This window comes from Phasianus colchicus, chromosome 3, assembly GCF_987193195.1.
Source record: "Phasianus colchicus chromosome 3, bPhaCol1.hap1.1, whole genome shotgun sequence".
Lineage (NCBI taxonomy): Eukaryota > Metazoa > Chordata > Aves > Galliformes > Phasianidae > Phasianus > Phasianus colchicus.
This window is the reverse complement of record NC_143438.1, coordinates 58,847,141-58,874,415: the sequence shown is the minus strand read 5'-3', so window position 1 is coordinate 58,874,415 and position 27,275 is coordinate 58,847,141. Positions and strand designations below refer to the sequence as shown.

The following is a 27,275-nucleotide window of genomic DNA, read 5'->3' as shown; positions in this document are numbered from 1 at the left end:
GTCTGTAGACCATTACAAAGGCTTTCTTTCTTCCCTTATCTGTGACTGAGCAGTACCCCTCTTGAAAATACAGGGGGTTTGAATATTCATTTTTCATTTAAGCAGAAGTATGAAAGAAACTGTCTGAAGAGAAAATTAAGTTACAAAATTGGAACAAAACTGTCCAAAGACCATCCAGCTGTACATAGCCAGAGAGCTCAATTGTTGAGTTGACATGGTTAGTCCATTCAGTTTTAATCATAAAAAATTAATACATTAATGCATTCTATTTATGTGCAGACAACTTGGAACAACAAATACAATAGTCAAAGATGAAAGCTTGGCAAAGGGCTACATAATCCCATTGACAGGGGAAACAACTTACTGAAACCAATTCTCACACCAGGAGTCAGTGATAGGCAAGTTTAACGTAAATGAGATCAGCAATGGTGTCTGGTGCTGGTTGTTCAATATATAGATATTGTTCAATATCCAGAAAACTCTTTTGCTTAAGCTTGATTGCATTAATAATTATTGAACTAGCAGTATAGAATGCAAGAGGAAGGCACAAAGTTATTCCAGCTTTCCAAATACAGCTAGGAATGTAGTAAATGGATTCAAATAAATGATATTTCAGGAATGAAAAGATAACTACCAAGTGCTAGTATCATTGGACAATTACCCTGAGTTCATGCAGATGATCCTATTCTACCTGTACAAGTGTTACACACTGCCCATGTAGAAACCACTCAGCAAGCTCTGAACTGCAACTTTCAGGTAACACCAAAACTAACAGTTGTATATTGCTGTTGAACTGCTACTGAAAAATGCAACACAAGCATTAGTATCTTTTGCTAACAAGACAGAAAAGGTCTTTAATAAAATTGTGCAGTTTAATGTAAGGTAGGAAAGTAACTGAAGTTTTAATTAAAACAAGTACAGACATGTCTGACGTCTAAAGCTTAGAATTGTGCATATACTAGTGAAAAGCTTACTTGTAGGTATCACAGTGCTTTCTTAGGAGAAAAGTAAATAAAACATTGAGTTCTGCAAATGGTACCTCAGAGCAAACTATATGAAAACACACACAATATCTACGAGTTGTGAATAGGATAGAGGAGAAGTATAACAGATGCAGTAACTAAATCTAAAAGTTAACACCAGATTACTTTCAGCATAAAAGTTTCACATCAGATATCAGCATGTACCCTGGGCTAAGAAAGCCAACAGGCATGTTCAGAGCATATATTACAAAACACCTTCAAAACATTAAAAAAATTATTTCAATAGAATTGTAAAGAAAGAAATGCCCAATGTAGACAGCTCAGAAAACACCGAAGAAAAAGAGCACCCCCCAAAAATTATGTTATGTTGATAGCTCTTTATCTATCTTGATGGCTATAGGGAGAAACCAACAAGTGCGCAAAACCAAAAAAAACTTCCCACAAATACAGTATGGCTGAAGAAGCTACCATAACCAGTCTTCTGGCAGCAGTCAAACAACAGACAGTCCAATAACAACTTCCCTCCAATCCTTTTATCTTCCTAATGATTCAGAAACTTCCACTCCATCACACTCCATATGCAACATGATGATTTAACTCTGTGGCCATGCTGATTTCTTAGAAACCTCCAGAGAAGCTATGAAGGAAAAGCCTGTCTACTTTCCACTTAATGGTCTATTATGCAAACAGAGTATCAGCCTTCTATAACAGCCTTGCACTAGATGAACAGCTAACAGGATTTATTCATATTCTCCATTGCTGAACATTCACATCTGAGATGCAGGTTAATGGATAATAATTCTGAAGAATCATAGAATGGTTTGGATTGGAAGAGACCTTTCAGATCATCTAGTTCCAACTCCCTGCTATAGGCAGAGACACCTCCCACTAGACCAGGATGCTCAAAGCCCTCTCCAGCCCGGCCTTTAACACCTCCAAGAAGTGGCATCCACAACCTATCAGAACACAACAAACATTTTAAAATTGCCTTAAGATCCAAGCATCAAACAAGAACATGTACTGTTGCTGTGGCTAGATATTGACTAGGGCACTACACAGTGGTAGAAATAAGGCTTAGCAAAGAAAAAAAAACAAAAAACAAAGACAAACCCACAAAGACAGAAGCAGATTTGTTCGTTTAAAGATATAGTCAGACTCTACCATTATGATTATAATATTATTGGAGCATGGTCAAAGAAGGGCAACAAAGCTGGTGAAGGATCAGCCTTATGAGGAACGGCTGAAGGAGCTGGGATTGTTCAGTCTGGAGAAGAGGAGGCTCAGGGGAGACATTATTGCTCTCTATAACTACCTGAAGGGAGGCTGTAGTGAGCTGGGGGTCGGCCTCTTCTCTTGTGTAACTGGTGATAGAACTAGAGGGATTGGCTTCAAGTTGCACCAGGGGAGATTTAGGCTGGATGTTAGGAAATACTACTTTTCTGAAAGAGTGGTTCAGGCACTGGAATGGGCTGCCCAGGGAGGTGGTGGAGTCACCGACCTTGAACGTGTTTAAGGAACGTTTGGATTTTGTGTTGAGGGACATAGTTTAATGAGAACTATTGGTGATAGGTGGATGGTTGGACTGGGTGATCCTGTGAGTCTTTTCCAACCTTGATGTTTCTATGATTATCCTGCACAGATTTGCAGATGCATGGCCACAGGTTTTTTCTGCTTAAAATTTCAGCCAGGTAAGTTCAGCTGATTTATCTCAAATTTTCTTTCTGTTTAGCTTCTACATCCTCAGCTAGTCACAACATTATCATTTCTTTCTAGTCCAGAAGTCACATACTGGAAGCTATGTCTGCCTCAGTTCTGAATACCTCTTTTTCTTTCCTCTAATGTTGCCCATTTCACACTATTTATTCCCTTATTCCCCTCTATTTTTTTGATATTGAACAGTTCAGAATTAGCACACTGACCTAAAAATAAAACGGGCTCTTCCTTCACCCATGAAGAGGCACTTTTTACTTCCTGTGCCTACTATTTCTTCACATTCAATTCATTTTTACTAAATCAGAGGTTAAGATCTTGCTCTTTCAGTCGTAATCATTCTAGATCATGCTACCTCTTCTAGTGTTGATTAAGAATATAATTTAAGGAATGTACTTGACTGGCACTAGAAAAAAAATTGTATCTTAAGGCTTTTCCAGAGTGAGAAAGCAAGTACAATTGCACAATCATTCATTCATACCATAATGAAGAGAGGATTCAAACTTATTTGAAAAACAACTCTATGCTGCTCTTCCTCCAGATAATCAGACATGTTACTGGCCAATGCATCCACTGTAAAGCTTTTTTTTTTTTTATCACGGATAAAAATGTTAGAATGTTAGAATCATATAATAACAAAACAGAACGAAGTAAATGAAAATAGTTTGCTTTTTGTAACCCTTAAGAAGTACAATACTGCCAAATGAGAAGGTTTTACTACTTAAAATATACCATGATGGCTGTCCACCATCCTGCATTTAGAATGACTTTAGATACGAGTAGCAACAGATTTGGTAGATGAAAAACAGAACTACGTCATACTACTGTACACAAGGATAGAAAACTGGGAAGCAGGAATTGAGGGCCTAAAAGTGAAGAAATTTCTCTGCTCTGCATAGCACCAACAGCTCATCACGAGCAATTTGTCCACTGGGTCTGGCTGGAATGGAGTTAATTTCCTTCACAGCTGCCTGCATGCTGCTGTGTTTTAGATTTGTGACCAAAACAGAGATAAAGACACTAGCTACTGCTAAACATTTCATGCATAATGTCAAGCTTTCCTTTTTCTCTCTGCCCTAGCATTTAGGTTTGGGGGAGACACAGACAGCTGACCTGAACTGGCCAAAGGTGTATTTTCTATCACATAACAATCATACTCAGCAATAAAAAACAAGGGATAGTCTTTCCAAAGTAGCTACTGCTCAGGGACTCAAGTCCCTGGGCAACAATCTATTTGCTCAGAGACTCAGTTTGTTTATGGGAAGTTGGGAGTGACTGTCTTCCCATCACTGTCTCACTCCTTCTCCATGCCCCCTCCTTCACTCACTGAACTGTTTTCTTCATCTCAAGCCCTTAGTTTCTCCTCACTTCCTTTGATTCTCTCTCCCAACCTATCGGGCAAGTAGAGAGTAAGCAACTGAGTGGGTTTTTAGTTTTTGGCTGATGTCAACCATAATCAATGTTCAAGAAAAATTTGTAGTAAATCAAACTGAAATATATAAAAATACCAATATCCAGAAATACGAATTGCATGTTAAACTTCAAGGACTTAAGTTGTTTACTCTAAAACAGCAAAAGAATGAAAAACCTAACGTTATTCAAATACTACAGACTACAGAAACCCAGACAATGATCTCTTCAGCAACTCTCCAGAGGACAGAAAAAAATTTTGTGTGTGAACTGCAACAAAGAAGGTTCCTGCTAGGTAGTAGAGAGAAACAATGAAAACTTTTTTACAGCAGATACAGCGAAGCATCACAATAGCTTGCACTGAAGAGTATGTGAAATACTAAAGGTCTTTAAGAACAGGTTAGATCTGTGAAAGAAACTAAGAGCTTGTCTTGCTTCAGACTAGCAAATCCATTCTAGTTTCAATTTTAAGATTTTGAGAAAGACAGGTGTACCCATTTCACTGTTCGAGTATTTTTAAGAAGTATATTAGGTAACAGAATCTCAATGATATAACTAGTGCTGTGCAATCAGGTATCATCTAGACCATGACTTTCTCACACTATAAATTAAAAAGTAGTTAATTCAAATTAATGAATCCAAACACTAAAGGAATAGCATCTGCACAAACTACAGAACACAACTCAAAACAACTGCTTTACTAAAACACCAGTGTTAAGCAAAGTTACCTCCTCTACATTGGAAGCAGTTTTGGCAGATGTCTCCATAAAGATGAGCCCATGCTCTCGTGCAAATGCTTCACCTTCTTCTTTCTTGACTTCTCGTCTAGACTCTAAATCACTAAGATATAATAAAAAAAGTTACTCACATAGTCTGTCCATGTAAATGACATTGTTCAGAGACATGCTTATAAGTGAACAGGCCCCATAAGAACTTACGTACATACAAAAATATATTCAAGCCTTCATATAAAGTAGAATTACTATAAACCCTGCACTTATAGTACACAGAATAGGCACAGATATCACACTTGAGTCATTAATTCCAGTTGATACAGATCTTATCAAAGAGTTTATGAAATGCCTTACAAAAGGATACAAATATACTTATCTAGCCATTCCTTGGAATGTTAACTTTAGACATTGTCATTTTAGGTAATCACTTTATCACTTTTCTAGTATCTACCAAACCACACTGCAAAGTAGAAATGATAAAAGACTTTTATAAAACATTAAGAGAACCAAACCCTCCAGACCTTTTTTTCTACTCAGGAAAACTTTGTATGTAGGTCTTTTTAACAGGGCAAAACCTAAGAACAAAATTAAGTTATTTTGAACTAAGTTACTCGTTCCCTCCTGGCAACCCTAGCATTACAGCTTTGACCAATCCCTTTAGCAGCAGAACTTATAGTCACTGTAACTCAATTTTTTGTTTTCTGCTTTTCAAAAAAAAGTTAAATATTACAAAAATGGCAAAGAATACCTTATAGGACTGAACAACTAATACCAAATTCAACTCTCTAGGTCACATGAACACATTAGTATTTCACTCTTCTTTTTTAAAGCTTCTTTAGGAACAAGGTCATCGAGTTTCTGCTCCTCCAAATATATTAAATCCTGAGCAGTAATAATGCTGTATTTCTTGATACATAAATAGTATTTTATATGTATAAAGAAAGCTGCCTTTAAATTACACATATAAAGCCATTCTTAGATACTTAATCTCAAATTAAACAGTTTGCAAATACATAGATTTTATCTGCAGCTAGAATGCTAGTAAGAAACACACTGGGCCACCATTCTTTTAATGACACATACATTGAACATAAGTAACGCTCAATGTGGCATCTACTTTGCAGCAAAGCAAGCTCTTGTTATTTTTACAACTACATGCTAGCTCAGATAAATTTTAGAGTCAAGACAATTCAACACATCATTTAAATACAGAGCATTTGAAGATAAGGATAGAAGAACTGTTTTCTCAAAGCAAAAAATTAAAGTTGATGCTCACGGTCTGTAAGCATTTCCAGTATCTCAGCTCCAGTTTTCAGATAAGCTAAACAAGGTGTTTCTTATGTGCCTGAGATAGCTGTTCAACATGATATTCTTGAACAAGAACAATGTCTTCATTGCTACTACCACCCTACTCTCAAAAATACCTTATTGAAAACCTGATTCACTACAGTGCTATCTGCATACTAAAATAGAAACAAACAATTATTTTTACTTGAAATAGTATTGTTGCATTGAAAACTGCAGTGATAACCCACTCATTACCGGTATCTAAAGATATCCATGTAAGAGCTTTAACTGCTTCTACTAACCACAGTTGTCTTCCTCTCTGCATACATCCCATTCCAATAATTCGAAGCATTTGGTCTTACTAGATCATTATAGCTATGCTTTGTTCTGGAAAGGAGATTAAGTATAGCATTTGTCACGTTTTAATACCATTATTCGTAATGTTTTCAAAAAACAGCTATTGTATTTCAGCTTAAATTCTCAACTCCCTTCAAATTTAGAAGTCAGCAGAACAAATGTATTGTAAGTGCATTTTTGGGATTCTTAAAAACAAAGTTTGTTGGCTTAAAAATATTTTGCTAGTATATGTGTTCTTCCATGTCTCTAGCAGTATGCTCTACTGTAAGAACTCCTGTAACACGCTGTTAGTACAGTGCAGAAAGGAAATATTCTTCCCATCCTTCTCTTTGAGGCTTGAAAATAATCCCCTTTAAAAACCTTCTTAAAGAACGTTTGCTTCCTGTGGCACCATTATCTGCATCTTAATATTTATTTTCATAGTACCTTATGCAAGCAAATAGTACACACTTTTTCTCTCATTACTACCTTTTTACATGCATAAAAGACCACTGGCCACTGGCATCATGGGCTTACCAAAGTTTCATTTATAAACCATTTGAGAAGACTGATTATCACATTCCACTAATAAAAAGAACCTTCCTGGTCATTTTCCAGATTATATATAAAAATGTGGGCAAGCTTGATAATTACTTACTGCTTAGCATGTTTGGGTTTTTTTTGTTTTTGTTTTTGTTTTTGTTTTTGTTTTTTTTGAGGGAAAGGTAGGACAGAGAGAAGAAAACAGAAGGGGATAGAAAGGGGAAGAAAAAGAAGAAAAGAGGTGAACACGCCAGACTAACAAAACTAAACCATATTTACTACAAAGCTGTTTCTCAGTAGCATCTAAGACTTGATCCAGCTTTCATTTTAGTGACAAGCATACACAGTTACTTCAGCTGGCATCTTTACCTTCAAGAACTACTTAGACAAGGAGACAAGTTAAAATCCATTAGGTAAGGACCTCTAACTAATAGGTCATTAAATTCTGAGATAATACTTTTGATGTTAAAAAAGAACCCTAGCATCCAGTAAAAATCTAGACATAGTCCAGTTGATTAAGAATTAGAAAAATTAGATAAAACTAATGTATTCTGTAAAATTTTTTTATGAAGACTTTCAACATTGATCAACATAGGGAACCATTTTGGAACTCCGGACAGTGTAGTTGATGAAAAAACAAGCAGATAAATGTTTCCAAATTTACTAACAGTTTTCAAATCTTTTGAATCACTAGGACATGGTTAAAAAGCTTCTGACCCCACTCCCAGCTGGAATGTACAGAACATGAAGCAGGCCTGAAGTTCAGAAGCACCTTGTAACTGCTGAGGCACGTATTTTTTTGCATTTCATAGTGTTTTGCATGTGAATCTAATAGCAAGGTTCCTCTGCTGTGGTTCTTAACTAGAAAAGCAAACCATTTTAAAACACCTTAATAAGGAACCATATTCCCTTTATAAGGGACAGATCTAGGTGATGACACCACGTGTAAGCATCATTTAGAAAGAAAAAAGGTAACGAGAAAAGTTTTAAATTTCCACCATCTACATAGTTATGATTGGTTAAGTTTTACCTTTTATTTCCAATAAGCATTATAACCATGTTGGAATTGGAATGCTGACGAGCATCTTCTAACCAAGTTGTCAAGTGATTGAAAGTGTCCCTCCTGAAAGAGAAGGAAAATTAAAGGCAGCATTTAAAAATATATACATATGCAAATCTTTTTCTCCTCTCTTAGCTTCTCTACCTGAGCAACCAACTCAGGTATTAGTACATACACTTCAAGGATAAAAGCTGGTAATCCATTTGTGAGAGAAAAACAAGCAAACACAAATTCAGCAGACATGGAGCATTAATGAACTCTGCCTAAAGAGTAATTGAAAACATTTACTACAAAGAGTATTCCTATAAAAATCTGCAATGTTATATACAGATGAAGTGTGCTGACTGCAGTTTTAGAAGTCTGTAACATCCTCAAATGAATTCAAACAGCAACACAAGCAGTCATTTATTCATAAACTAATACTTACTCTACTGCTGGCAAAAGAAAAGATTGACATTCCTTTTCCCTGAATTTTTAAATTTAATAATGAATTTAGCAGTGATGTATTTTAAAGTAAGATAGGTACAAGATGACAATGTTACAGATCTTATAGAAAATGTACACTAAATATTTAATAACATGATTGTGCATTTAATATTTCACAAGCAGAAAGCCACCTACTTATGAATCAAAGATTGATTTGTTGGAAGTCAACTGGGAAGAATAGATTGTTTTCTGACATTTAAAAATAAGCAGGGAACAAAAGGGAAACTAAGAATCTCGTTGCTTAATTCAGCAATGATGCCTAAGATCCACAAAAAGGAATCACACAATATAACATTGTAGTGCCTTGGAGCCTGTATATTTTCACAATCTAGTCGTAATAATTTTTTAGTTAAAAATCACACCATGGTTTTGCAGAAAAGAGCTACAGACGCTTTACTCAAGACTGCAGGAATATCTCAGTCACGTCTGAACATCTGCTACTGAAATCACACCTTGAGAACTATATTCCCCAACTTGAAAAAGACAGCATTGGTAGAAGTTTCCTGGTATTTCTATGTAATCTGATTCTGATATTTTGCTATTTTTTACTCATTGATTTCAAGAATGGCAGCTAAGTAAAAAGTTTGCCACAGTAAAAGAAAAATTCTAGTTCACAAAAAGAAATTCATGAAATATTTTAACGCTTTTCTCAGTAAAGGTAATCCACAGGTTCATGGTCAAATACTTTATATAAATACTTTGATTCATTCTTCCCTAGAGTTTATACATACTTTTTCTCAACCAGTATACTGAGAAAATTAGAAGTATACATACTGAATCTAGGTTTTATATTGATTTTGATTGCCTAACAAACACTACAAAACATTAGATTGCAAGTATTTCTACAAAAAAAAACATGCTGAATTAGACATTTTTAACATTGCTGTATATAACAAGTCTACAAAGACACATAATTTTAGTACAGTTATAACTTCTTCCATATCCTCACCTTGTAATGTCATACACTAGTAAAGCCCCTGCTGCCCCTCTGTAGTATGACCTTGTAATGGAACGGAAGGACTCCTGCCCTGCCTGCAGAAGACAAAGTTTCATTATTTCATGTCTCAAATTTATGTTTCATTGCTGAAAACCATAAACTTACTACTTTTGTGAGAGCAAGGAAGTATATGGAGGGGAAATCAGAGCGGGAACAACTGGGGACAAAGTCTCTAACACTGGCAAAAGAAGGCACATAAGGAGGAGACACCAACTACAGCACCGTGTAGTTAGAAAAAAAAACGGAACAAGACCTCTAAACCTTTTTTGGCAATCCCTGACAACCCAATTTACTGAATGGCTTCACAATACATGAATCATTATTAGAGCACAGAATGGACTCCTAGCAACTAAGCTCTGAAGACAAATTTGAAAGGAAGCAAATAACCCAGAGCTTCACATTTGAATTCAATAACCCGCTCCCTGGGGCAGCTGTTGACACTAGAATAAATAAAGCCCATTGTAAATAAATGATGAATGACATCTTTACGCCCACCATCTGCTGGTGTAAAGGTTGTTGGAAGGCCAAGGATGCAGATTTTATCCGTTATATCATAAACTGCAGCCAGCTTTCAACAGTCTTCAGATGGAATTCTTTCAGTAATCATTTTATTATGAAAAAACAGAAAATGGTTTTGAATTCAATTCTACACAATTCTGCTCCACAGCTAATCAATTTTCCCTGTACTTGATAAATAACACGTGTCAAACAGCCACAGGATGCAACAGTCGTCTCCATATCCACTGGTGAAAAACTTGTGAGATACTACAGAAATTAGACAGTTCTTATAGAAAAGTATTCTGTTAAAATCTCTGCTCTTAGAAGAACATGCTTATCAGCTTAGATTTTAATCACCGCCCAATAATCCCCAGCTGTTTTGAGTCTCCTTTACCAAGATATCCCTCACTAACATGCAACAGTCAAACCAAAACCTTGTCTGCATTTATAAAAAATATTTTTAAGAGCACAGGTAGAACAGTTCACGTGGATAAAGCTAAAGGACAAGGGTATAACCCTTTTCCCTCCTGTATTAAAAATCAAAGCCCTGAAAGATAAATATTCATAACTGCAAACATTGAGCTCCCATGCTTGTGTTTTTCAGAAGTGTTATCTAGCAATTAACAGTTATTAGAAAAAAAGATTTTTAATTTTAGTATTAATAAAAGCTTTAGCTTAATTCAGAGCTAGCACAGGACATGATTAAGAAACACTAATGTTAATGCTGAAAAATGACACGCAGTGAGATAGTTATCCTTACGACCACTGGAAATTATTCCGATTTAAAACTACGAAAAATGAGAACGAAATATTTATCAAAGCTTGTGCTGTTATGATTCAGCCAGACCTACAGAATCTTCTCACAATCACTGTACTTCCATAATATATGGTTCTCTTGAATTTCAGGAGCACCTGAGCCAGATTCTGCTACTCAATGAGAACATACAATAGCAGAATCTAGAGCACAATACATTTTTATGTGGTCAGTTTTCAAACAGCACCCTTACACTCCAGAACACTCAGTTACTTCAGCTTAAGAAAACATTTTGTCTTAGTCACTCCATTGAAATGAGTTACAAAAGATAGAAAATACATTCACCAGTTTCAACTCAACTGAAATACACTAACATATGGACTAGAACAAGAGTCCAATCCAAGCCCATCTTTATACAGATGAAGGTAACAAAATACAGGCAACCTAATAGAGTACACTAAGTAATAGTAAAAACAAACAAGTGTTTAGCTCAGTACTGGATTCCTTGCCCAGGAGGTCCAAAAAAGTTGAGTTTTTTCTTGGTGTGATGACTTGAGCAAGCGCACAGTAGATGCATTAAACATTTTCTTCCTGACTAGACAATAAACCAAGTTACTGTTACTAATATATTCTACACATCACTAAAAATTGTACATTATTGAGACTGCCTACCACATTCAAGATTGCCTGTTTCACCTTCATCAATTCAACCTTGTCATGTTAAATAATTTACTGTGGAAGACGACCAAGTTAAAGTCAACCACAATTGCCAGAGGCTCTACCAGATCTACAAGAACATAAGAATTTGGAGTTCTTACAAGAAGCACTTGGTATTTAAAGCCTGATATTACTGTAATATTTTCAACTGTTTTATTACTTGTCCATGATGATATTTCTTAAATATAATTGCTTCCTGAAGGAAAGCCTGAAAAGAAGGTGGAAAACATTACCATCATTCCCAAAAATATGGTTTTCCATTTAGCAATAATGAATTTGTGTTTACTTACACGAAGACAACAGAAACCAAAGCCTCTTTTATTCTAAACAAAATAAAATTGAGTTTCTGTAGAGAAACTCTATGAAATATAATATATAAAGGTATATATGTATATGTAATACATAAAAATGCATCTTTACATGTAGAGATTTACCTACTACACATAAAACAGTAAGAAACATTTATTTGAAGTTTATTTCAACAACAGAAATCTAAATGAGTGAACTGTAAGGTCAAAATAATGTGGGTTAGGCATGTAAAAGATTCTCCACATATATTTATTTTTATTGTTATTATTTGAAGCATTTTTCATCTGCAAACTTGCTCTTTTGCTTCCAACCCCTTTACTTCAAGAGGAGGGAAAGACAAAATACAGAAGCATAGGCTATCACCCCCAAAATATAGTAATTATTATTACTACTATAATAACTTATTTTAAAATACAATTTTTTTATGGTTTTAATACTTCATCTAACTTGCAAAGAGGGACCAATTAAAGTTCAGCTACTTGCTTCAAGAAGCAATGGATACAACAAGCAGAAGGGAAGCTCAGTACAAAAGCAAAACCAGGTTTGATACGAGGAGAGCCCTCTATCTTGTCAAGTGGAATTAACAGCATGCATAAAATCTTTTCCATACTCTCCTAACACGTAACACTTTTCTCTGTTCTATATTCAAGGGAATTTCCAAATTTTCAGTTTCTTCACAGAACAACTGAGATCAGAAGGGATCTCTGTGTTATCCAGCCCCTGCTCAAGCAGGGACACTCAGAGCTGGATGCCCAGGGCCATGTTCAGACAGCTTCTGAAGATCTCCAAAGCAGAGACCACAACCTTTCTAGGGAGCCTGAAGCAGCACACAGTCACTCATTCACAGAGATTTTCTTTTTCTTTCCCCAAAAATTGTTCCTTGGTGTTGAAAGGAAACCCCTTGTGTTCCAGTTTGTGCCCATGACATCTTGTCTGCCACTGGGCTCCATCTTCACTGTATACCCCCTTCAGGTGTTTATAGACCCTGGTAAGAGTCCTCCCTTAAGGCTCCTGAAGGGTCCCAGCTCTCTCAGCATCTCTTCAAGGAATGCTGCTCCAGTCCCTTCATCATCTTGCTGGACTCTCCAATATGCCCAGGTCTCTTGTACTGGGAACCCAAAACAGGACACAGCGCTTCAGGTGTGGCCTCCCCACCTGCTGAGCAGAGGGGAAGGAGCACTTCCCTCAACCAGTTGACAACACTCTGCCTGACACAGTTGTTTAATCTTTCAGCAACATATGCCAGAGATTGAATGAGAGGGTAGGGGGCAGGGAAGTTAGTAGTTAGTGGCAGCAGACACTAAACAAAGGTCTAACTACATCTGGTAGAGAAAACACAAGCCTTTGCTCTGAGGCAACGTCAGGTTGCACCCACTTTCAGAGTTACACTGTAGAGGAAGGGAGAAGGTGGAAGCTCTTTTAAATAACAGACAGACAACAGCAGCTATTTCACTCATAGAAACTGCAGCCCTGACAAGGTAGCCTACAGGAGTCAATGTTCAGCCATGCTACATAGACCTGAACATGCCTCTTTTCTCTTTAGGTTAAAGGGTGCTATTCTGGCATGAGTAGTAGTAGCTCACTGAAAATGAGAAAAAGTGAGCTTTTGATAAACAACTGATTCTTTGTTAAACAACACCTGTTTTGGTTGTCTATTGGACTTTGAACTTTTACAATTCACACACTATCAGCTGATGAAGATAAACTTTCTAAAATGAGAGACTTAAGTAATCACAGTTTGAGTTACAAGTCTTCAAAACAGTACTAAAAACCTTAATCCCTGCATGAACTGGACATACATTCCTGCTCTTTAAATATAAATCTCTGTATAGACCAAGTTGCAACTTCAAAATAATGGTATAATCAGAATGTAAAGGATTACCCATCACATTAGGTGCAGAGATGAAGGCCCTGTATTCAAGTTTTCCAGGCCACTAACTGTGTTACAGTTGACACGCCTGTGGCACATGAGAGAAAAGACTTCAAGTATTACATTTCCTATAGGAAATCTCAGCAACATTTCCAAGAGTGCAGCATAGCTACGGAGGGTTCAGTTGTGAAATGTATAGACAAGTCTCTGGTATAGAATCATAAGGTTGGAAATGACCTGCAAGATCATCTAGTCCAACCGTCATCCCATTCCATTGCTACCACAAGCACTGAACTATATCTCACAGTTCCTCATCCAGTACCCAAAAAGGGTATCTTGAAAGATCCTGAATTGTGTATTTTTGAATCTATGATGACTGCTCCAAAAGTAATGCCACCCGTATTATTACATTGGCACGTGACATCAGAGACAGGTGGCAGTGGTGGTATGGCAGTAGAGGCTGAATCTTCCTGCCAATATTCCATTACATTTTTCTGCCACGTGACAGATGGAAGCAGAGGGGCAGACTGACCAAATGGTGCCTGACATGGAAGTGCATATGAAGCAAAGGGGTGGAAGTAAATGCCTCCAAGTGGAAAAAATTGCACCACTGACACTCATCAACGCTTGCAGTGGGTGGTGCATTTCAGCAGTGGCAACAGCAGGTCAACTCTGTCAGTGCAGATTTTTTTTTATAAGTACAACATGCAGGCTCTTGTTCACTGCTGGTGAAAATGCATAGCTAATGATAGTGACTATGTTGAAAAACAGTGTTTTGTAGCTGAAAATCTTCTCTATCAAATAGTGTTATTGCATTATTTGCACCTGTTGTAATCTCCATGGAAATAAAAGCAGGCATTACTTTTGGAGCAACATAATATGTAAACAGAAAAAAAAATTGACCAGTTCATGCCTCTGTCAGACTACTTATGACAACTGCCAGTTGGGATCTACTTCAACAAGTTAATCCCTCAAATAAAATGTTCCAGAAAGGGAGAAGAGCAATACATATCCTTCAGCACAGTTTTTAATACTATAAATAAGTGTACAGCCTTTTAATCTTGCCATTATGTCTCTTACTCTGGAATAAAATAATTTTCAGATAATTTACTAGCATCTATAACAAGAAAAAGGCATAAAGACAGCGTAAAAATAAGAAAACAACACTGGTGCCTTCCAGCAAAAGTGTTCTTTACTAAGATCCATCTCTTGTAGAAGAGATGGAACTAAAAGACACAGATGAATACAAATTCATTAAAACTTTTAAAAATGTCAGACTTACATGGATTATTCCATCAAGTTACAAACTGCTTCAAAAATAACTCTGCCAGCATCCTAATAAGAACTGAAATTCCATGAGAAATAAGAATACCCAAGGGTGGAACTATACACGTTTCTTTTCTGATGTTGTATGCATACAGTTTAGACATTCAAAGCAATTCCCAACACACTAACAGAAACAGAAAGCTTCAGCTCTCCACTATTAGAAGTACCTTCATGAATTATTTCAGTTTATAAATATATTTGAAACCTTTAAGTAACTAGGGTCACTTGAACTCAAGTTTCACTGCAGAGAGAAGGAAGACTAGCTCTTCTTCTATCTCAGGCCTTATCCTAAGCAAGATCTTTCTCTGTTATTGTGAAATGCAATGAGAAACTGACAAGAAATATAGTGTGAAAATAAAATACAAATACAGTATATCATTAAACAAATAGATTTAAGCACATTAAGACTAAGGTTTCTGAACACTAACCCAGACAGTAGATCAAGTTTCCGTGGCTTCCTGAAGTACTATCACTGATGTGAACAATAACTTACGCTACTCAGAATATACCCCAGCAATTCAGATGGAGACAGTCAGAGAGCTCCTCCTCCATCTGGACTGTCACAAGTCCATGGGACCGGATGGGCTACAGCCTCGGGTGCTGAGGGAGCTGACAGGGGTGACTGCCAAGCCGCTCTCAGCCATCTATCAGCACTCTTGGTTAACTGGAGAGGTCCCAGAGGATTGGAGGCTGGCTGATGTGACTCCCATCTTCAAGAAGGGCCATAAAGAGGATCCAGGGAACTACGGGCCTGTTAGCCTGACCTCAGTACCAGGAAAAGTAATGGAGCAAATCATCTTGGGTGAGATCACACAGCACATGTGCGGTGTCCAGGGGATCAGGCCCAGCCAGCACAGGTTCATGAAAGGCAGTTGAGCTTGACCAACCTCACCTCCTTCTACAACTGGGTGACCAGCCTGATAGATGAAGGGAAGGCTGTTGATGTAGTCTACCTAGACTTCAGCAAAGCCTGAGACACGGTCTCTCACAGGATTCTCCTGCGGAAACTGGCTGCCCGTGGCCTGGACAGGTATACACTTCTTTGGGTAAGGAACTGGCTAGAGGGCTGTACCCAACAGGTAGTGGTTAATAGAGTTAAGTCCAACTGGCAACCCATTTCAAGTGGCGTCCCCCAGGGGTCGGTACTGGGGCCTATCTTGTTTAATAGCTTTATTGATGACCTAGACAAGGGGATTGAGTGTACCCTCAGTAAGTTTGCAGATGACACCACGTTGGGAGGTGGCGTTGATCTGCCTGAGGGTAAGGAGGCTCTCCATAAGGACCTAGATAAGCTGGATCGCTGGGCTGAGGTAAACGGGATGAGGTCCAACAAGGCCAAGTGTCGGATCCTGCACTTTGGCCACAACAACCTCATGCAGCGTTATAGGCTTGGGGACGACTGGCTGGATGATTATGAAGAGGAAAGGGACCTGGGGGTGTTGGTTGATGCTTGGCTGAACATGAGCCAACAGGGTGCCCAGGTGGCCAAGAAGGCCAACAGCATCCTAGCCTTCATTAGAAATAGTGTGGCCAGCAGGAGCAGGGAGGTGATCATTCCCTTGTACTCAGCTCTGGTGAGGCCGCACCTCGAGTACTGTGTTCAATTTTGGGCCCCTCACCACAAGAAAGACGCTGAGGCCCTGGAGCATGTCCAGAGAAGGGCAACGAAATTGGTGAGGGGTCTGGAGCACAAGTCCTATGAGGAGCGGCTGAGGGAGCTGGGATTGTTTAGTCTGGAGAAGAGGAGGCTCCTGGAGGGAGGTTGTGGTGAAGAGGGGCTTGGCCTCTTCTCCCAGGCAACAAACAGGACCTGGGGAATTGGCCGCAAACTGTACCAGAGGAGGTTTAGGTTGGACATTAGGAGAAAATTTTTATCTCAGAGGGTGGTCAGGCACTGGAATGGCCTGCCCAGGGAGGTGGTGGAGTCACCATCCCTGGCAGTGTTCAAGAGGCGTCTGGATGAGGAGCTGCGAGATCTGGTTTAGTGCTTGTGGTAGCAGTGGTAATGCAAAGACGGTTGGACTAGATGATATTATAGGTAGTTTCCAACCTTGTGATTCTATGATTAACAACTGGCATGGAGGGTCAGACGATGGCCCTAATTACACAAACAGCAAGAGGAAGAACTTACAAATGGACAAAATCCCTCCAAGCTCTAACTACCAAAGAGAGAACAAAACATAATGAAACAGGCCATTAATAAGACAGTGAAGTTGGAGGCCCTAGCAGTCGACAGTATCACTAAGATGAAACAAATATTCATTTAACATATTAAGGGGACTTGGTTTGTTCTGCTAGATTCAGGGTATTCATAAAGACATTAAGGATAATTGACTTTCCAAGAATGATTGGTGGAGTCCAAATCTCTCAAAGCAGACATGTCATACTACAGTTTTATTGAAAAAAAAAAAAAAGACATGCCTTCAACTATGCTTTCCATCTTGCACAAACAAACCTTTTTTTGGTGCAAGCTCCCAGTTAGCAAAAAACAAACAAACAAACAACCCACCAAATCAACAAAACCACTGTTAATTCAGTTAGATCACTTATGTGAAAACAATGCAAGTATTTGAAAACAGTTTATAAGAAAGGAATTTCAAACTTGTCTAACAAATCCAAAAGGCAGAGGTTTTTCTTTTGGTTATTGTTTGTTTTGTTGTTAAATATGGGCTTACAAGGAATAATTCATTGTCTGAAACCGCCACCCCCACATCTACAAAAACTCAAGGAGAAAACTAGAAAAATCATGCTTATTTTCTAACAAGAATCATGTAAACACATTAGCAAAACATTTTTGATCATTGATTTCCATGAAACAAAGGAGGAATATTAACAGTTTTCTTCAAACACAAAAAAATTCATTCATGTCAATTTAATCTGTAAAACATAAATAGTATTACTTAGACTCGACTCAACCCCTTCCCCCCCATAGCATCTGAGAGAACTTTAATTCCCCCTTTCAACTGCTGTTTATTTTTGCTCATCAGCAATGATGTAAGTAACAATAAATACAATTCAGAACACCCCCCTCAATAATAAAAAGATATATTGACTCATCCTGGTAACAAGCCCAGCATCATTCTACAACAATGAAGGTTTTTTTTCCTGAGGAGAAATGATTTTTATATTTCTCAGTGTTGTACTGCCACAAGACAAGCAACCTTCATCCACACAGCTTATTTAACCCTGTGAAACTAAACAGCTCCCAGAACAAACATTGTGGCTGATCCTTACCAGCTTTTACAGGCCACTTCCACTTCTAGGTCCCCAGACAGAAAGGGGATGCTGTTAACTGATTCAAGCTCAACTATCACACTCTTCCAAAAAAAAAAAAAAAAAAAGCATCTAAATTTCTCATACTAGTAAACTACCAGATAGCCACTTTTGACAAGACTACTTCTTAATCTTTGCAACTAATGAAAATCTTTAATAAGATAAAGATCAGAGGAAATGAAATAATCTATAGACAAGACAAAAGAATAATTTGATAATTAATTGATAATAATTAATACCTGCATCTCCCTTGACTGGCCTAAAAGCGTCAGGAAGCAGAAGTGAAATCCAAGGACTTCCAGACCTAAATACCTTGACATGCCACAGCACACACAGCAACAAGCTTCTGGAGCCAGGCAGCACAGAGAATTTATCCAAAAGCAGCCTCCACTGGTGGAAGATGATGAGGGGATGCACTGGCTGCCGGTGTCAGTGAATGAACAGAAGTAGTCATGTGACTGCAACACTGAGCACAAGTACACAGTGCTCATACTGAGCATCTTTTATGCAAGTTTCTGTTGTTTTTTTTTTTTTCCCTGCAGTATTTTGTTTTTATTTCACTTCAGACAAGTTTTACCAGACATCAGCTCACAAGAACAAATACTAGACTACAAAAGCTAATAGGCACATGTAGCATTCCTTGAGCATATCTTCCAGCACAGCCTCATCCAAAAGGAATCCAGTTTGTGTACTCCCACATGAAATCCAGAGTGCAGTAAGCAGACCCTTTTCCTGCATCCCACTCCTGAATCAAACTAAGACGCTAATGAAGTCTTGAGTTATGGTACAAAAAAGTCCAACAGAAACCACACAAATGGATCTCACTGACATACAACGCTGTTCACTTCAGCTGCCCCTGAGTTAATCTACTCCTGCAGGGACGTATGCTGCAGCTTCCATACGTGATCCTTTACTTATGAACTAAGGGATACACCTTTCCTTGGCACTGCACTGGTCTGCTGAAGACAACAAACTGATCACCACAGCATTGAAATATCAGGCAAGAAAAATTTGCTTAAGAAAGCCAAACCCCTCGTTTACTTTTAAGCAGGGGAAACAACATTTTATCTAGTTTTCCATTTCTCATGCCTCTCCTCAAGATGCTTCAGCGATAGATTAGAAGTAGGCATGTAAGTATAGCACTAAATCAGAGAAGTGGGGGTGCTGGGACTCAATGTATCAAGTTTTCTTAGCCACTTGTGTAAAACGAACTTTCTTTTGTCAAATAGAAATTGTTACAGCTTAATAAATATCAAGGTAGCGCTAGCTACAATTAGCAGCTTTTGGTAGCAGAAAGAGAGACAGTAACTTTAGTCATTATGGACATATTTATGTCCCTTGACATCCATGTTTGAAATGTGCCTCACTGTATTTCTTATCTTACTATTTCTTTAACACCTTTACAGCCAAGCCCAAAACTGAGTCATTGGAATGTAGATATGCTTATGAGACTTGATTACAACAGATTTATCCTGTGTTTAAAAAAGTCTGCACACAGTTTACATTTTAACTCCAGGCAACATACTAAGTCATTCACTGCTTACAATTCATAAATTATTAACTACAATTTCCCAGTCTATTCAGAGAATATGCAATCTTCCAATTAGTATTTTCAATATCTTCAAGAATCTAGCCAAATAAAATCCCTGTCAAAAAACAGCTCATAATTTATAATCAAGAGCAACTCCATTGAATTTGTGGGTATCAGACACTTTGCTTGCACTAAGTAGCCAAAGAGACAGAAGAGCTACTCAATCTGAGGCACAAAGGAAAATCTACTACAAAATAGGTAAAGCTCATGTGTATCCAGGAAACAGGTAACAGCACATTATCTCTCTACATAGGTAGTAAAAATAGTAATTTTATCTGCAGAAAATCTGTCCCAATTTTAGGATTTAGGATTTTCCTAGTTAAGTTACATACTAAAGGTTTGCTCCTCAAACTTCTGTTTATGCTGCCCTCTGGTTGTCTATTGAACTTACAGAGTCTCAGCTACCTTGGTAGTTTGCAAATCCACAGCTGTAGCTGTAAAAATGTTCACACTTAGAAAAAGCCTGATGCACAATCTGAACATAATTCATTTATACCACAGAGAATGTGTAAGGAGGCACAGGTTTTAGATGTGATTTTAGATGATGAACTTGTAAAACAATTAAGGCACATGAGATTTTAGCTATGAAGTTAGCTAAAGTACTGCTTTTGTTTACATTTTTAGATACACTCATTTATAAGAATACACCTCCCTTCATAGATTTGCTATGCCAGAAAGAGCACAAACATGAATTTGTAGGTTCGTAAAGGTATCTTAAAATGCTTTTGGAAAAGGGAATAAAACTGTGACTTATCAAACAGTTAAGTGCACAAGAAAACAGAGCCATTGGTATGGGTGTCTTAGAGATGTTGAATCATGACAAGAACACTGAGGCCAACTTGTCAGTGCTACAGCAACCAACAGAATGTACCTGACTTTGCTAATACATGTTTTAAACTGAACTACCCCTGAAAGTCAAGGACTTTGGGTTTGTTTCAGTAGGCTTTTTGAAACTTTAAGCTTTTACCAGTCCCTTCTTAACCATCCAAGTGTTATGATGACTACAGTGAACCGGATTTCTTGACATTTTCTGTGAAAACAGTGAGCAGTATCATTTATATCCTACACTGCAAATGTAGATTTACCCTAGAGAGCTCTTGAACAAAACTAGTAGATAAATGCCAACAGAAAGTGACATCAGCCAACGTTTGCATGAGCATAGAGACTACTCAGAAGAATCTAAGTTCTGAACAGCAGAACAGCAATTTTTGGAAAAAAGAAAAAGTGAAGTCTCTCAAATCTGAGAAAGCACTGCTTGTGGAAGTTGCGTTATGCTGTAAAACAGCAGCAATTTGCAAAGTTTTAAGAGCACATCACATCAGAAATTTTTTTTAGCAAACTTATAACGTTCACAGAAGTCACAGAAAGCTGCAAGACTTCAGCTAACATGGTGTAGATCATGGGGAACTTAACCAGAACAACAAAAGAAAAAGCTAGAGGAGACATGTTTAAATAGTTTGTTTTATTACTTACCGTATCCCATATTTGAAGCTTTATTTGTTTTCCATCAATAGTGATCATTCGAGCCCCAAATTCTACACCTGGATAGATGTAACAGAAGGTTACATTATTAGAAGACATCAGAAAGAAGAATGTTTCCTAGAAATACAATATTGAATTAACATACGTTCCTCCATTCACAGTAGTTTAATAATCTATTTCTCCTTCCGCGTTAGTTAATTCTTGAGCTGCTTTAAAGAGCTTGAATATTTTCCAGAAGGAAGAAAGCTGTAACTTCCCAATTGCTATATAAATATATTGATTAGAACAAGTGCTAAGGAGATATTTCCTACCAAGTTTTCAAAATGATTCAATAGGTCCTTCTCAGAGCAGAAGAAATATGTGCTTGGGTATAAACAGAGAAATGAATAGAGTTGTGGTCATTTTTAACGCTCTACCAATATTTTATTACTACAGACAGTTTAGAAGAAATTAAGTCTACAATTCATTATCAACAGAATCAAAACAATCAAAAGAATGTCACCTTCAACAAGATAAATTCTATTACTCTATTAATTAGAATTCATCTGCCTTCATGAAAAAATGCTTCCAAAATCCAATCTAGTTAAAGATCAAATCTGGTAAGTAGCAGAGGAAAGTAACAGAGGGAAAAAAATCCAATCAACAAATGAATTTCTTTAGTGGAAAAATCCAGCAATTTCCATCAGTCTTTTAAAAAAATTCTGAGATCAGTAAGAGTAAATGAAGCATAAACTTGAGGCTATTGCTACAGGATTTAAAACATGAGAAGTACCTAGAGTTAATTTACGTAACTATAAGACTACAAAGTTTCCATTAAGCTATGATTCACACAGCTACTATTTCATTAGAAAAAGAGACTTAAAAAGTGTAAGTTTCATTTAAAATTGTCTAGATTCACATCTTCAATCTTCATCTTGAAGGACTCCAAACACCTCTTCAAAAACTTGCTGTGAATGTTTTGGGGTACAGTTACATTCTGCAGAATTAATGACTTTTGGGAAGGGAGAGGCAGGAAGGAGACCACTCTCCTTCCCACAGGATACCAGAGCCAAATTCTCTGGCCCATTGGCCAGAGAATGCTGTGCTCTCACAGAATGGCCAGGGTTGGAAGGGACCTCAAGGATCATGAATCTCCAATCCCTCTGCCACATGCAGGGCCACCAACTTCCTCATTTAATGCTAGACCAGGCTGCCCAGGGCCCCATCCAATCTGACCATGAACACCTCCAGGGACGGGGCATCCACAACCTCTCTGGGCAGCCTGTTCCAAAACATCACCACTCTCTCTGTAAGGAACTTCCCCCTGAAGTCCAACCTAAATCTCCCCTCCCTCAACTTAAAACCATTTCCCCTTGTCCTGCCTTATCTACCCTTTCAAAGAGTTGATTCCCCTCCTGTTTGTAGGCTTTCTTTAGGTATTGAAAGGCTTCAATGAGGTCAAATGAGGTGCTCTATCATCTGAATAACTTGCAGTAATTACATGCAAAATAAAAAGAATGGGGGAAGATGCTCTAATGAGGGAGTAAGTGAAAGGCAGTGCTCTGATGTTGAGTGCCAAGCCAGAGAAAGGTGCTCAAGACTAACAGAAGCGTGTTTAGTTCTAAACTCAACCTCACAGAAAAGTCAAAAGTACTTATCCTGTTCCATCAAAATAGTTGCTAGCAGCAAAACCTGAATTTGAAACAACCTAGTCTGAAACTATGTTCTCTTAAAGAGGGAACAGAAGCTTTTCATGTTTGCAGTTGGGGAGAAATAGTGAGCACAATGGGCTGAGCTAACAAAACTTTACAGTAGTTTTTGCCACCCATTCCATCTACAGAAATCAGTCTCATTTTGTCTGTCTGTTAACTGCATCATGCAGCTTCTCCCTGCTTCAATTATTTTAATGGCAGATACTTTCATTTTCAAATGAAAACTATACGGATAGTTGTTGCATTTTAAGTTATTAGGTTTGAGTATTCTATTACAGTTATGCACAACTCTGCAGGTGGCTAAAAAGCAGGCTATACAGAAGCAGATACTTTTCTGTCTTCTTTTTTCTTCAGATTTTCATTGAAGTTTATCTCTGAATTTAAGAAATAATATGCTAGGCTAGCTATACTAAAATTTTACGTGGAATTTTACATGCTTGAAGTAACTTTCTTCCCCATGTCTAATTTCAATTTCCATTCTCTTCTGAGTTGCCCACAGTGGAAATAGAAACTGCACTCCCACTTGGTAAAACTGTTGTACTATATTGATAATAGTACTATATTGATAAGAAAGTGCTTGCTTTACATAGGCCTTTCAAAATCTACAGGTTCTCTAGAGTTTTAACATCAGCTGGAAGCATGTAAGATAATACCAACCCATCCTATCGCGCCCCGCATGGGCATTTGTATCAGTTTGAACCCACGTTCTCTATCTCTGTCCTCCTAAATCCATTGGGTAAATGAGAGAAGTATTCTAGCCAGAACAGACATGTGCCCTATCAGTAATGCTGAAGGAAGCTTCCAGCCTATACCCCTTTCTTCTTTGCCAAACAGCTTCTCATGCTTCATTCCCACATCACTCACTATGCTGCTATCTAGGCTCACTTCCTGATGCCACTACTTTCTGTACCTGCTCTTAGATGTCAGCTGTATGGCAGGCACTGAACTTGCACTACAGCCATCCTGCTGAAGTGAAGATGTTTCCCACAGCCTATCAAGCTGCTGAGAAGCAGAAATGTGCTACAGACTGCCAAAGGCATGTTTTTATGGGTGTCATATATTGGGTAGGACCAAAGAAGAAAAGATGACAATAAATTATACATCCATGAAAAAGCTCAGGCTTTTTATTCAGCTAGCCTACCTGCTGCCAAGACATCAGAAATATTTCAAAATTGAAGTTACTCTAAAAGTTTGAATTGTATTAGATGGCTGTAACTAAGCTACGGCATACATACTGTTACATGAAAAGTATCTGTTTATGTTTCAAGTGTCTATTTTAGTACCTCCCAACACAGGAAGTCCACCTATTCCAGGACACAAACTAAAAATAAAGACTAGGGATACATTCTGTACAACACTCAGCATGACTTGAAGGAAAGCTTAACAAGTTCTTTGAAGTAACATGAACAAGTTCAAAGGTGCTGCAAACTTACTAAAGGCTAGCATTTGTTATGCTTAACAGTGAAACTGATCTGAAGACTATCTTTGTCCACAGAAAATTTTATTCCCACACTATTCCTCTTATTTTATGAGGAAATATAAATAGAAGTTGGTATCATTTGCTGTGGTAAGAGTTTCAGAGACAATGCATTCTGATAACATTTATTCTCTTCCCACAGTACGAATATCAAATCCTACCTAACACAAACAGTCTTCAATCAACTGAGAAGTTATGAAAAAACCTGTCCCCTCCAAACATTGGAAGGGACATGCATCATTTACACATAATTTTTTGCTATCAGTAAGCTATCCTTGCCAAACTTGCTTATCTTTAAGGTTAACTTTTCTTTGGTTTTATCTTCTACCAGTCTTCAAAGTTCTGTAGCTATAGGCTAATACCCTGTTCCTTAGTGAAAAGCCTGCCATTTGCATCACCTTCACTGCATTTCAGGCTTGACCAATTCTATTCACATTCAGTTTTCAGCTTTTTAGCTGAAGACAACTGAGATAGTTATGATTTTTGTTGTTGTTATTTCAGATTCTGTATTATCTTTCAAGTAAGAAACAGGCCTCCATTTGGCTTTATTAGCTAACGAACACTCATCAGCTAAGGATTTGCTGCTGCATTAATAAGAAAAAAAATCCAACATTAGCTTAGCACAAACTCATAAACACGTGCAGAGATACCCTAGTTGCTTAAAACTCTTTTAAAAAAGGCCAATCAAACAAACCAATCTTAAATATGTTTCGAAACAACACATTAGTATTGTGGGGGAACCAAAGAGACGTACCAATAGTGAGATCATGGACTGGTTGAAAACGCTTGTCTGTGAACTGTAACAATAAACATGATTTCCCAACACCTAAAAAAAAAAAAAGAGAAAAGTTTTAAGTAAATTTTGAAATAATCTGTCAAGAGTCAGTATATATCAACTGAGGTGAACGGTGCATATTGTTTAAAAATTCATCACTAGAACCTGAAAGACTGAGTTTCAAACACTCACTCATATAAATACAACTCTCTCCTAACGGTTTTTAAAGTTTCATAAGTATTAAAATAGTTATTTAATTATTTTGAAGTAGTAGTTCTGCCGTTCAAACTGAGAGAAAAGGTTTCCTAACAGACTTTCAAAGCACAATTCCATATCCTCTGACCACTCTACCTACAGGGCTTGCTGCTCTTCATCACTATTCTATGTCTACATCTCTTCCAGGAGTTTCAGTTTTTTCTCAAGCTAACATGATCCTCAATAACATTGAGGATTGCTGCCACATCTCCTAATTTATCAGCTGAGGTAACAACAGGTATTTGTGGGCTGCCTATGACCATTACACGCTACTTACTGCTCACTTGTTCCCAACAGGCCAGAAGCACTCTACGCAGAATTAGGAACAAATGAGTTCACATTATAACCAAACAGGATAACACAGTTATCCTGATCTCAGACCCATATGGGTAAACTATTTTAAGCTACACAGACACTGGTCAGCAAACGGGCAATTTCTTGTACATGAAAGTACATAAAAGCAGATATAGCTGATAGGAATACTTAAACTACCTGCATTTGTAAACACTGCTATTCACAAGTAGTTTATTCTTGTTCTTTTATGTGGAAGGTGACATTCTTTCAGTTCTGCTCCATCGTATTTCATATTTCTAGCCTTATACAACTTGGCAATCATGTTTGATTTCTATACACTTAGACTCTGCACTATCAAAATGGAATACTGTAACAGCCATTCTCCTGCTGGACTTTGTTTAAACTGTACATGGAGGTAATGTTATTTCAGCTACATATCAGAGGTCAGCAACAGCTGATCAGGAGCAACACGCCTGACAAAACAAGATAACAGAAAAAGAAAGGAGGGACAAGTAAAAGTAGAACCATACTTTCAGATACAAGATATGCATACCAGAGGTTTGCGTGCAGTGACATTTATTTTTCTACTGCTAACTTCAACATTCCCTGAGTTTTTTAGTATAGCTTCACAAGAAACCAAAGCCTACTCCATCAGAATCACCACCCATCTGTCAGTTTAGTCTTAAAAGCTAAGACCAGTTACAATTAAAGCTCACAGAAATAGGAGACTTGCATTTCATCACTTGGAGGTAAATAACAACTGAAGCAGCGATTCCAGCCAGCTAAGCCAGTCGCTGGTGCTGCTGTCCCTACTTTTCCCTGCAGCATGTTCATGCTCCCTTCTCCACACCGTTTCAGAATTCACTGGACTAAGCCATTTCAGTTTTCTGCTGGGTTAGCATGCTAACCTGACAAGAGAAGTGACAAAGCAAACAAATGGCTTAATGCAAGGTCAGACAAGCATGAGAGGGAGTTCAAATGAGGGAAGAGAAATGCAGCAGCTGGCAGATCAACAGCTTAGAGTGGCATGGAACTACAGCCCAAGGCAAAGTTTACAGCATCGGCCTTAACAGATTGTTGTTTTTTGTTTTTTGTTTTTTTCCCAGTAGCTCTCTGGCTTATGCTAGCAAGCTGCCAGAACTGGGAATTGGTTAGAGGTTACGTCCCATTCAGCCTCCAACAAAGTTAGTGGACATGACAGAAGAAGAAGAGGAATGGGCAAGTGCTGGACATAATAGATTGAAGGACAGGCAGAATACTGGAGCTGCAGAGACAGAACACAGATCTCTAAGGAGTCTTAAAATAACAGCCATTATAGTACTCCCAGAGCAGTGTTTACATACAGAGAAAACTTTTACATCACCACTATTGAAATACAGCTACCCCACCATAGAACATAATCACCATCTCACTTACA

At 37.8% G+C, this 27,275-nt stretch overlaps 1 protein-coding gene across 4 annotated transcripts in view; it reads right to left on the bottom strand.

Moving 5' to 3' along the window:
* The window catches only part of RAB2A (RAB2A, member RAS oncogene family), a 44,578-nt gene that overhangs the window by 9,659 nt on the left and 7,644 nt on the right, over positions 1–27,275 (bottom strand). For all 4 annotated transcript variants that reach the window (XM_090137624.1, XM_090137625.1, XM_031612925.2 and 1 more), the window contains 5 exons: positions 25,289–25,360; positions 21,358–21,425; positions 9,499–9,581; positions 8,034–8,126; positions 4,832–4,943 (listed from right to left, as the gene is read on the bottom strand). In XM_090137624.1, the coding sequence (XP_089993750.1) occupies positions 4,832–4,943; positions 8,034–8,126; positions 9,499–9,581; positions 21,358–21,425; positions 25,289–25,360 (428 nt within the window). The remainder of the gene's footprint in view (positions 1–4,831; positions 4,944–8,033; positions 8,127–9,498; positions 9,582–21,357; positions 21,426–25,288; positions 25,361–27,275) is intronic.